General features: G+C 40.1%; 1 protein-coding gene across 1 annotated transcript in view; it reads right to left on the bottom strand.

The window, feature by feature from the left end:
* Positions 1-11,794: 11,794 nt before the first annotated feature.
* The window catches only part of LOC128664876 (uncharacterized), a 48,805-nt gene continuing 46,758 nt past the window's right edge, over positions 11,795-13,841 (bottom strand). Inside the window, 1 exon segment of the mRNA XM_053719676.1 lies at positions 11,795-11,817. Within this exon segment, the coding sequence (XP_053575651.1) occupies positions 11,795-11,817 (23 nt within the window).

The following is a 13,841-nucleotide window of genomic DNA, read 5'->3' as shown; positions in this document are numbered from 1 at the left end:
ATTAGTCACTATTGGCAGTATTTAGTATTGCATAGAATCGAGAACATTATTGGTTAGATAATATTATATAACTGACTAATATATTTCACCTATTATGTGTATGTGGTAAACACAAAGTTGAATTTCTGTTGGGAGCCTTATACTTAATTTGGAATTTTTTAGGAATATTTTTTAAGAGCATTGTTTGCACAATTTTAAATGCCATATCTGCTATTTAACTATTTGTTTTAACTATTCATTTAGCTATTATTGCTGTACAAATTTGTGTATGTGTATATGGTAAACACAAAGTTGAATTTCTGTTGTGAGCCTTATACTAAATTTGGAATTTTTTATGAATATTTTTAAGAGCAATGTTTGCACAATTTTAAATGCTATATCCGTTACATAACTATTTGTTTTAACTATTCATTTAGCTATTATTGTTGTATAAATTTGATTGTTTATACATGGATCCATGTTTTTAACTTATTTGTGTACTCAATAAATTGTTTATTGTAATCGTTTGACAATATTGCATTAGGTCCAGACCCAGCCTTCGTATAGTTGGCGCTTTGGTATACCTTATTAGTCTCAACAAAGATAGGATGGGGACGAGGCAACACAGTGGTAAACCGATTACAAACCAATGGTTTCAAGAGGGAGACATGAAAAAAATTGGAGATGCGCATAGCAGGAGGAAGGTCAAGAGCGTAGGCCACAGGATTAACCCGTCGGAGTATTCAAAAAGGACCAACATAATGGGGAGCCAATTTATTGGAAGGCACACAAAGGTTCAAGTTGCGGGAGGACAGCCAAACTCTCTCACCAACCTGGTAGGAAGGTGCGGGCAGACGCCTACGATCAGCCTGGAACTTTTGGCGCTGCATAGAACGATGAAGGCAATCCTGAATCTGCACCCACGTGGAACGGAGTTGCCGGAGAATACCCTGAGACATGAATGAATCAGGTAACAAGGATGGTTGAAACCCATAATTCGCCATGAACGGGGATAACTTGGAGGAAGCATTAATAGCACTATTACGAGCAAACTCTGCCCAAGGTAACAGTTCAGACCAATTATTGTGGTGATCCGAGACAAAGCAACGGAGGAACTATTCCAGAGCTTGATTAGACCGTTCCGCAGCCCCATTGGATTGAGGGTGATATGCCGAGGAGAAGGAAAGCTGGATCCCCATTTGAGCACAAAAGAAACGCCAAAATCTGGAGACAAACTGGCTACCCCGGTCCGACACTATCTCCTTGGGTAACCCATGTAAACGGAAGACCTCCCGGGCAAAAATCGAAGCAAGCTCCTGAGCGGTGGGCAGCTTCATCAAGGGAATGCAATGTGACATTTTAGAAAAACGGTCAACCACCATAAGGATAACAGTATTGCCATTGGAAACAGGGAGCTTGACAATGAAGTCCATGGAACGATGTGTCCAAGGACGCTCACCATTAGCAATAGGTTGAAGAAGGCCCAAAGGAAGACGTTGAGGAGTCTTATTCTGTGCACAAACTGAGCAGGAGGCAACATACGCAGCAATATCAGAACGAAGACCTGGCCACCAGAATTGTCGAGTGACAGACCAAATCATTTGGTTCTTGCCTGGGTGACCTGCGGCATTAGGATAGTGGTAAGTGTGCAAAAGTTTAGTTCGAAGATTCTCAGGAACAAAACACTTACCACTAGGTTTCTCAGGAGGTGCATTGGTTTGTGCAGCCAGGATCTCCTCCCCCAAGGGAGAAGTCAAATTAGTACGTATGGTAGCCAAAATATGGTCAGGAGGTATAACAGGAGTAGGTACAGACTCCTCCTTGGACAGAGGCGAAAATTGTCGAGAGAGGGCATCAGCCCTAACATTCTTACTACCAGGCAGGTAGGAGACCACATATTAAACCAAGACAAAAATAGCGCCCATCTGGCCTGTCGGGGCGACAAACGTTTTGCTTCAGATAGATAAGTTAAATTCTTGTGGTCAGTAAGAATGAGCACTGGCACGCTAGTACCCTCAAGAAGATGCCTCCATTCCTTGAGAGCCAAAATATTTAATAATTGCACTCCGCTGGAGACAATTTCTTAGAGAAGAAACCACATGGATGCAAGGAACCGTCAGGCGTAGGACGTTGAGACAAGAGGGCACCTACTCCAGTCTCAGACGCATCGACCTCAAGTAACGAAAGGCAGGAAAGGGTTAGGATGAGCCAGAACTGGAGCGGCAGCAAAGGCAGTCTTAAGACTATCAAAGGCCTTAATGGCAGTAGGTGACCAATGGAGTGGATCATTCTCTTTACGGGTCATGTCTGTGATAGGTTTGACCAAGTAAGAAAAGTTTTTAATAAACTTTCTATAGTAATTGGCGAACCCCAAAAAACGTTGAATAGACCGAAGACCAACTGGGCGAGGCCACTGCAGAACTGCAGATAACTTGTCAGGATCCATGGAGAACCCTGCAATGGAGATAACATAACCTAGGAAGGTTACTTGAGTCTGATGGAACTCACATTTCTCGAGTTTACAAAACAGGCCGTTCTCACGTAGTCCCTGAAGAACCTGTGTAACATCAGAACGATGAGCCTCAAGTGTGGGTGAGTGTATGAGGATGTCGTCTAAGTACACCACAACACACTGTCGCAACATATCTCGTAGGACATCATTAATAAATTCCTGAAAAACAGCAAGAGCATTACATAGGCCAAAGGGCATTACAAGATACTCATAATGCCCGCTCCTGGTGTTAAATGCTGTTTTCCATTCGTGACCCTCCTTAATCCTAACAAGATTGTACGCTCCTCTCAAATCAAGTTTAGTAAAGACCGTAGCTCCCTTGAGGCGGTCAAAGAGTTCCGTAATGAGCGGAATAGGGTAAGCATCCTTAATGGTAAGACGATTAAGACCCCTATAATCGATACATGGTCTTAACTCGCCACCCTTTTTCTTCACAAAGAAGAAGCCAGCCCCTGCAGGAGAGCAGGATTTGCAGATGATTCCCCGCGACAGAGCATCGGCAACATACTCCTCCATAGCACAATTCTCTGCAATAGACAGAGGGTACACCCGGCCCCGAGGAGGAATGGCTCCGGGTTGCAGGTCTATGGCACAATCGTAAGACCGGTGAGGAGGCAACGTACCGGCACGCACCTTGTCAAACACGTCTAGGAACTCTCGGTACTCCTCTGGCAATTGAGATACCGAAGAAGTGCACAAGACTTTAACTGGTTTCCGAAGACAAATGGAAATACATTGCAGGGACCACGGCAAAATTTCAGACCTGCGCCAGTCGAGACTGGGATTGTGCTTTTGGAGTCAGGGATAACCTAGAACAACCGGAAAATGCAGAGAGTTTATCACCTGGAACTGGAGGGTTTCAAAATGGAGAGCACCAACAGCCATGGACAACGGAGCAGTTTCGTGAGTAACGAGTGTGGGCTGAAGGGGCCTGCCATCAATGGCCTCAATAGCAAGCGGAACGGATCGAGGCAAATCAGGAATGGAGTGCTTTGATACAAAAGCACTGTCAATGAAATAACCCGCAGCACTGGAGTCAACAAGAGCCTGAGTGACTATGGAGGAGTCCACCCAGGAAAGGACAACCATGACAAAAGGTAAACCACCCAAGGTCTGCCCCCGACAGGACCTTAGGTGTGAGTGTTTCCCGGCAGTGTAGGACAAGACTTCAAAAGGTGGCCCTGTAACCCACAATATAGGCAGAGCCCCTCCCTCCTCCTAAAGGCCCTCTCCGCCGCGTGAATCCCAACTGCATTGGCTCAGCAGTACCTGGTGACTCGGGACCAGGAGGCATGGGAGGAGAGGGAGGCATGGGTGGGAACGAACACGTAGGAGACAACGGAACAGGAGGCTTCCGCAAGCGCTCCTTGAAAGAGGGCCTCTCTCTGAGTCTGATGTTAATTAGGATAAAAAAAGACACCAATGCCTCGAGATCCTCTGGTAAATCTCTGGCAGCAACTTCATCTTTAATTGCATCAGAGAGCCCATGAAAGAATGCGGTAACAAGGGCTTCATTGTTCCAACCTACCTCTGCGGCAAGCGTACGGAACCCAATAGCATACTGAGCAACAGATCTTATACCTTGCTGAATGGACATGAGTCGTTTAGCAGCAGAGGAGGAGCGAGCCGGAACATCCAATACTCTTCGAAAGGAGGCCACAAATTCAGGGTAATTTGAAATCAGAGGTGTATTAGTCTCCCACAAGGGATAAGCCCAGGCAAGAGCTGTGTCAGAGAGTAACGAGATGAGAAATCCCACCTTAGCTCTGTCAGAGGGAAACGCCTGAGGTAACATCTCAAAGTAAATGCCCACCTGGTTCAAAAACCCTCTGCACTGAATAGGATCACCTCCATATCGCTGAGGTAGAGGTGCAGAACCGGATATGCTCCTGGTAGGCATAGGTGCAGCAGCGGAAACAGGAGCAGCCATAACTTGCGGGACACTTTTGTCCAAATGTGCAGTGTGAGTCAGCAGGGTTTGCAGGGCTAGTGCAAATTGATCCAAGCGGTGATCCTGTTCATCCATCCTGGAAATGATGGCAGGTAAAGGTGCATTATTAGCACCATCAGGATTCATGGCCTTTGCGTAATGTCAGGGTGCCAGGAATCAGACTGAGACGAGAAGTGCAAAAATAATCACACCTTTATTAATAGCAAAAAATAATAAAAAGTCCACAAGTCAAATAACAAGCCAGGAGTCAAAACCAGAGCTGGTAGTCAGACGAGCCGAGTCAGGAGCCAAAGCGAATAGTCAGACGAGCCGGAATCAGGAACAAGGAAAACAGCAGAGTCAGGAACAAGCCAGGGATCAGGAACCAGGAAGGACGTCAGGCAGCCAGGTGATACAAAGGAACTCTCACAAACAGGTCTGAGACAACGCAAAGGCAAAGCATACTGAACAAAGGCCCTTAAAATAATAATTGATTACATCACAATTCTGAGACTGCATCCTGTCTCACATGGATGATGCACACCAGTCTGGCCATAAAAGGAAGTGTAGGAAATGAGCAGCATCCCCCACAATGTATCATAGTTAGGAAGAGAGGTGAGTAAAATGGCTGCCAGCAGCACATGGCAAACAATAGGGAAAAAACCCTGACAGTTACATATGCTCATACTCTTATACACACTCTCACATACACTCTAACACACAAAGACACACACACACAATGCCACTAATGTTCACAAACACACTCACACACTAATACACACTAGACATGTGCAACGCTAAAAATTTTGTTTTGTTTCATTTTCATTAGTTAAATAAATCATTTTGTTTTGGCAAATTAGTTTAGTTAAGTTTAAAAAAATTATTTTGGCAAATTAGTTATGTTAAGTTAAATCGTTTATTCGGATCCGTTCGTTTTTTCGGATCCATTCTTTATTCATATGCATTATTCTATTCTGAAGTTTAGAATAAAATAATGCATATGAATAAAGAATGGATCTGAAAAAAACGAAAGGATCCGAAAAAAACGATTTAACTTAACATAACTAATATGCCAGCAATTGCCGAAACGAAATTAGGTAAAACCGCCACCGCCACCCACCCACATCGCAGACACTAAATAAAGCTGTTAACCCCTAAACCGCCGTCCCTGCACATTGCCAACACTAACTAAACCTATTAAATCCCTAAACCGCTGCCCCCCTACATCACCAATACAAAATAAACCTAGTAACCCCTAAACCGCCATTCCCCGACATCGCTGACACTAACTAAACCTATTAACCTCTAAACCGCAGTTCCCCGACATCGCCAATACTAACTAAACCTATTAACCCCTAAACCGCAGTTCCCTGATAGCGCCGACACTAACTAAATAGTTTTTTCAGATCCTTTTGTTTTTTTGGATCCATTCTTTATTCATATGCATTATTCTATTCTGAAGTTTAGAATAGAATAATGCATATGAATAAAGAATGGATCCGAAAAAATGAAAGGATCTGAAAAAACGATTTAACTTAACATAACTAATATGCCAGCGATTGCCGAAACAAAATTATGTAAAACCGCCGCCGCCACCCACATCGCCGACACTAAATAAAACTGTTAATCCCTAAACCGCCGCCCCCCACATTGCCAATACTAACTAAACCTATTAAATCCCTAAACCGCCGCCCACCCCCACATCGCCAACACTAAATAAACCTATTAACCCATAAACCGCCATTCCCCGACATCGCTGACACTAACTAAACCTATTAACCTCTAAACCGCAGTTCCCTGACATCGCCAATACTGACTAAACCTATTAACCCCTAAAGTGCACTACCCCGATATCGCCGACACTAACTAAACCTATTAACCCCTAAACCGCAGTTCCCCGACTTTGCCAACACAAACTAAAACACTAAATAAACCTATTAAACCCTAAACCGCCGTTCCCAAACATTACCAAAACACTAACAAAACCTATTAACCCCTAAGAAGCAGGTCCCCGACATCGCCGACACTAACTAAAACTATTAACCCCTAAACTGCAGTTCTCCAACATCGCTGACACTAACTAAACCTATTAACCCCTAAACCGCCGCCCCCCCACATCGCAACAACCTAAATTAAACTATATTAACCCCTAAACTGCCGTCCCCCCACATCGCAACAACCTTAATGAAACTATATTAATCACTAAACCTAACACCCCCTAACTTTAACATAATTAAAATTAGACATGTGCGGTTCGTTTCGGATTAATTCTGAAATTCGGTAAATTCTGTAAATTCGGAGATTCGGATCGATTCGGATTTCCGAATTAAAATACTTCCGAATCTACCGAATTAATCCGAAATAGCTGCCGTATCTCCGAATAAATCCGAATTAGCTCGGTAAAATTCGGCATTTCCCCATAGGAAACAATGGGAGTTTCGGCTGAAAAAAAACTAACACCGCAGCCCCATTGTTTCCTATGGGGAAACACTAAGTCTGCACCTAACACCCTAACATGTACCCCGAGTCTCTAAACACCCCTAATCTAACACTTATTAACCCCTAATCTGCCGCCCCCCGCTATCGCTGACACCTGCATTATTTTATTAACCCCTAATCTGCCGACCGAATATCGCCGCCACCTACATTATAGCTATTAACCCCTAATCTGCTGTCCCTAACACCGCCGACCCCTACATTATAGTTATTAACCCCTAATCTGCCGCCCCCGCTATCGCTGACACCTGCATTATTTTATTAACCCCTAATCTGCCGACCCGATATCGCCGCCGCCTACATTATAGCTATTAACCCCTAATCTGCTGTCCCTAACACCGCCGACCCCTACATTATAGTTATTAACCCCTAATCTGCCCCCCCCCAACGTCGCCGCAATCTAACTACAAGTATTAACCCCTAATCTGCCGACCCGATATCGCCGCCTACATTATAGCTATTAACCCCTAATCTGCTGTCCCTAACACCGCCGACCCCTACATTATAGTTATTAACCCCTAATCTGCCCCCCCCAACGTCGCCGCAATCTAACTACAAGTATTAACCCCTAATCTGCCGACCCGATATCGCCGCCGCCTACATTATAGCTATTAACCCCTAATCTGCTGTCCCTAACACCGCCGACCCCTACATTATAGTTATTAACCCCTAATCTGCCCCCCCAACTTCGCCGCAATCTAACTACAAGTATTAACCCCTAATCTGCCGACCCGATATCGCTGCCGCCTACATTATAGCTATTAACCCCTAATCTGCTGTCCCTAACACCGCCGACCCCTACATTATAGTTATTAACCCCTAATCTGCCCCCCCCCAACGTCGCCGCAATCTAACTACAAGTATAAACCCCTAATCTGCCGACCGCAAATCGCCGCAACTATAATAAATGTATTAACCCCTAAACCGCCGCACTCCCGCCTCGCAAACACTATAATACATTTTATTAACCCCTAATCTGCCCTCCCTAACATCGCCGCCACCTACCTACAATTATTAACCCCTAATCTCCCGCCCCCAACGTTGCCGCTACTATAATAAGGTTATTAACCCCTAAACCTAAGTCTAACCCTAACACTAACACCCCCTAACTTAAATATAATTTAAATAAAACGAAATAAATTTACTATAGTTAAATAAATGAATCCTATTTAAAACTAAAGACTTACCTGTAAAATAAACCCTAAGATAGCTACACTATAACTAATAGTTACATTGTAGCTATTTTAGGATTTATATTTATTTTACAGGCAAGTTTGTATTTATTTTAACTAGGTACAATAGTTATTAAATAGTTAATAACTATTTAATAACTACCTAGCTAAAATAAATACAAATTTACCTGTAAAATAAATCCTAACCTAAGTTACAATTACACCTAACACTACACTATCATTTAATTAATTAAATAAATGACTCATATTTAAAACTAAATACTTACCTGTAAAATAAACCCTAATATAGCTGCAATATAACTAATAGTTACATTGTAGCTATTTTAGCATTTATATTTATTGTACAAAATTACCTGTAAAATAAATCCTAACCTAAGTTACAATAAAACCTAACACTACACTATCATTAAATAAATTAACTACAAGTACCTACAATTATCTACAATTAAATAAACTAAAGTAAAAAAAACCCCCACTAAATTACAAAAAATAAAAAACCACTAAATTACAAAAAATAAAAAAATATTACAAGAATTTTAAACTAATTACACCTAATCTAAGCCTCCTAATAAAATAACAAAGCCCCCCAAAATAAAAAAATGCCCTACCCTATACTAAATTACAAAAGTTAACAGCTCTATTACCTTACCAGCCCTGAACAGGGCCCTTTGCGGGGCATGCCCCAAAGAAAACAGCTCTTTTGCCTGTAAAAAAAAAACACAATCCCCCCCCCCCCCACATTACAACCCACCACCCACATACCCCTACTCTAACCCAAACCCCCCTTAAATAAACCTAACACTACCCCCCTGAAGATCTCCCTACCTTGAGTCGTGTTCACCCAGCCGGGCCGAAGTCTTCATCCGATGGGGCAGAAGAGGACATCCAGACTGGCAGAAGTCTTCATCCAAGCGGGGCAAGAAGAGGTCTTCCATCCATCATACAAGTACCAAAATACAAACAAACACTAAATTACCAAAAATAATAAAATATTACAATAATTTTAAACTAATTACACCTAATCTAAGCCCCCTACTAGCTATTAATATAGCTTCAATATAACTAATAGTTACATTGTAGCTATTTTAGGATTTATATGTATTTTACAGGCAACTTTGTATTTATTTTAACTAGGTACAATAGTTATTAAATAGTTAATAACTATTTAATAACTACCTAGCTAAAATAAATACAAATTTACCTGTAAAATAAATCATAACCTAAGTTACAATTACACCTAACACTACACTATCATTAAATTAACTAAATAAATTAATCCTATATAAAACTAAAGACTTACCTGTAAAATAAACCCTAATATAGCTGCAATATAACTAATAGTTACATTGTAGCTATTTTAGCATTTATATTTATTGTACAGGCAACTTTGTATTCATTTTAACTAGGTTCAATAGCTATTAAATAGATATTGACTATTTAATAGCTTTAGGAAAGGAAAAAGGACGCGCAGAGCTGGATCCAGGAGAAGGAAGAAGAGTTTCAAAGAGGGGGTCAAAGAAGAAATAGCACTTTCTGTTATTAATTTATCGGACTTCCAACTTACTGATGATCACATAAATGTCTTATCCAAAGGCTTAGGTTTTGCCCCAACTTACAATTTTTCAGTTTTTAACACGCTACTTGATGTTAATAAATTTGTAAGGAAGTTAACGTTGCACAAACACTTCCATAACTCTGATCATTGTAATGAAAGTGATGATGACATATTGTTTGAGGATAGAGAAGCACATCCTACTTCTTTTGATCTCAGTGCCATTGGACCTGATATAAATTCAAGTTCAATTTCGAATTTTGATTTTAAGGATATTTGTACTTTAGAACATTTAAAAATTCTGGGAGAAAATGGCACTGAATTCAATGACTTGTGCATACCAAAACCAAAAAAGTTGAGATCTAATTTTTATCCCACTCAATCAAGAGGTCAACATATTAACTTATTTCAGAAACAAGTAGAGAAAGAAATTGTCCAATTACGCAACCAGAAGACATATACCAATACTCATGACAACCTTACAATCAAGCAAAAGGCAGCAGTCAAACAATTAGAAAGCCAACAAGATTTGGTCATTCGTACATCTGACAAAGGTGGTAATATAGTTGTGATGAGCAAGCAACAATATATCAAAGAGGCATACAGACAACTAAATGATGGAATCACATACAGAAAGTTAGCGTCTAATCCAGAAAGAGAATTTTCTAGGAAGCTTGATAGACTACTTGATGAGGCATTAGCATTGGGCTTTATATCTAAAGAAGAGTACACTTCATTGATACCACTCCATCCAGTGACGCCCGTTTTTCACCACCTACCTAAAATGCATAAGGATCCAGTCAACCCACCAGGTCGCCCAATAATTTCTGGGATTGGCTCATTATTTGAGCCTTTATCTGAGTGGGTTGACTCGGTCTTGCAACCTTTGGTTAAAGGTTTGAGTTGCTACTTAAGGGATTCTTCCCATCTACTCACAATAATTGATAATATTAAATGGGATGCTGACTTTAGGTGGGTGGTGATAGACGCGGTGTCACTGTACTCATGTATACCACATGCTTTGGGTATACAGGCTGTCCGTTTCTTCTTGGATAACTACACCAATTATTCAAGAGAGTTCAAACTGTTCTTCTGTGAGACTGTTGAGTTTCTACTATCCCACAATTACTTTATGTTTAATGGCGAATACTATCTACAAATATGTGGTACTGCGATGGGGCGAAGTTTGCGCCCTCATTCGCGAATTTATTTGTGGGATGGTGGGAACTCGGCAGTCTCTACAGTAGTAACAATCCATTTTTTGAAAATATTTGCACATATATGAGATTTATTGATGATCTCATCTTTGTGGTTAAGGGTGACTTCGTCTTTGAGGAATTTTTGAAATATGTTAACAATAATGACCTCAAATTGAAGTTTACTGGGGAGATTCAGGATAAAGAAATACATTTCTTAGACCTTACTTTATATGGCTCAGTAGAAACCAATAGGATCATTACAGATACATTCAGGAAGCCAACATCAGGAAATACGATCTTGCACGCTACCTCTTGTCATCCTAAGCATTTAATTCAATCAATTCCGAAAAGTCAGTTTCTAAGGCTTCGAAGGAGCACAAACTCTGATGATTTGTTTAACCATCAAGCCAAAAAACTAACGGACAGACTAATTGCTAGGGGTTATAATCCTGATACATTACATAGGTCATTGGAAGATGTTAAAAGGAATTTTATCCCTTCATTTAGTAAGGGTAAGAAGGATGCTTTTGATAAAGATGTAGTGATATTTTCTACTGAATTTTCCTTGCAGTTCAATGACCTTTGTAATATAATTAAAAAGAACTTACCCATACTTAAAGGGGACAGTGCTTTGGCCAATGTTGTTGACAAGATTAAATTTGTGTCAAAAAAGGCACCTACATTGGGCAAAAAGCTTTCCCCTAGTATGGTTAATGATAATGTCAGAGAGAAAAGTGTACAATGGCTTAATAAGAAAGGGACTTTTAAATGCTTGTCAAGGAACTGTCACACCTGCCAGCATATTTCTATGGGAATAAACTTCAATAGTTATTCAAATAAAGGCAATTTTAAGATTGATCATTATGCCAACTGTGGCACTACATTTGTAGTTTATCTCATAGAATGCTCTTTATGCTCAGAACAGTACGTTGGTCAAACTTCACGTGCCCTCAGGTCTAGAATAGGGGAACATAAAAGAGACATAAAAAACTATAATAAAGATTCCAGTGTAGCAAGACACTTTAATGGCATACATTTTACAGATCAATCCAAGTTCACAGTTAAAGTAATTGATGTAGCCAAAAGACCCATTCGAGGAGGTAATATCAATTCTATCCTTTCCAAAAAAGAGCTTTATTAGATATGGAAGCTTAATACTAGGACACCACATGGCCTCAATAAGGAATGGGATATTAGTTTCTTTGTTGATTCCTAAGCTAGTCCAAGAAAATATATATTTATCTAAACTGATTTCCTTTAAGACTATTGATCTTCTGGTGCTATTGTTCTGTAATCCCCTTTGGTATAGTAGCCAGTGCAAGTGTACATCTAATACCTGCATTTATTGTATATGTTTTCACATTAACAGGTTATTAAGGTATTAGTGATATCCTATCACCCTTTTGTTTGTTCTTATCCCATGATCAGAGGTCTCATAATAATATTATCATCTGCTTTCATATTTTATGATTAATGGTTATGTCTTTTGTAACATCTGTGATTTAAGACATCTGTCGTTGTGACATACAGACAGATAGTTGCGATGCGCATCATACCATCAACTGTTATAAGAATGGTATTTATAGATATTTTAAGTCTAATATTGAGGCGAGTTGTAGAATTAAGTAAACAAAGTTCCTATTATTGACACTCACTATACATCAAAGTATGTGAAAATTAATATTTAAGAAATTTAAAAAAATTAAATATTAAATATTTATCTATGAAGAGTTCATAAACCTATTAAATTTGAAATTATATTTAAGTTGTAATAATAGGAATTAACAACAATGTTTTTTCATATTATTTATCATTTCTTTTATAACTATAGTGTTGTGTTTTTTTATCATTGTTATGTTATTTTTTGTTTCATTGTTCTTGTCTTCCTCTATAATGCACCATTTATACTAGCTCTCTTTTCTTTTGAGGGTGTGTATATTTTTGAAAAATTCTGATTGGTTAAAAACCAGTTAAATGGAGCATTACACAGGTGGGGAATCATCCTATGATTAAGTGCTGAATAGCACGAAACATGTCAGGACCTCGCTCCCCTTCCATGTAACCTTTTTTGCTGATGTGCTGTGCTGTGCTGCATTGCACTATTTCTTGTGTGTATTTTTTGCATTTTTAACTTTAAGAATAAAGACTGTGTTTTAACTCTACTTTTTGGAGTGCTGCTAATCCTTGAACCTGTATTCTATGAAGCCTGCTCGGCTTCCTTCAGCTGGCACCCCGCCACAAGTACATTCCTTCAGACCGGCTTTTTGAGGACTGCAATTGGCTAGCTACCTACACACCTCCTAAGCTGTAGCTACGTCATCCCCTATGCACCGACTATTTAATAGCTACCTAGTTAAAATAATTACAAAATTACCTGTAAAATAAATCCTAACCTAAGTTACAATTAAACCTAACACTACACTATCATTAAATAAATTAACTACAAGTACCTACAATTAAATACAATTAAAAAAACTAAACTAAAGTACAAACCCCCCCCCCCCACTAAATTACAAAAAAAAAAAAAATATTACAAGAATTTTAAACTAATTACACCTAATCTAAGCCCCCTAATAAAATAACAAAGCCCCCCAAAATAAAAAAAATGCCCTACCCTATACTAAATTACAAAAGTTAACAGCTCTATTACCTTACCAGCCCTGAACAGGGCCCTTTGCGGGGCATGCCCCAAAGAAAACAGCTCTTTTGCCTGTAAAAAAAACCCACAATCCCCCCCCACATTACAACCCACCACCCACATACCCCTACTCTAACCCAAACCCCCCTTAAATAAACCTAACACTATCCCCCTGAAGATCTCCCTACCTTGAGTCGTGTTCACCCAGCCGGGCCGAAGTCTTCATCCGATGGGGCAGAAGAGGACATCCAGACCGGCAGAAGTCTTCATCCAAGCGGGGCAAGAAGAGGTCTTCCATCCATCAGAAAAGTACAAAAAAAACAAACAAACACTAAATTAGCA

The sequence above is a fragment of the Bombina bombina genome, chromosome 1 (genome assembly GCF_027579735.1).
Source record: "Bombina bombina isolate aBomBom1 chromosome 1, aBomBom1.pri, whole genome shotgun sequence".
NCBI lineage: Eukaryota > Metazoa > Chordata > Amphibia > Anura > Bombinatoridae > Bombina > Bombina bombina.
This window is presented reverse-complemented; position numbering and strand designations above follow the sequence as displayed.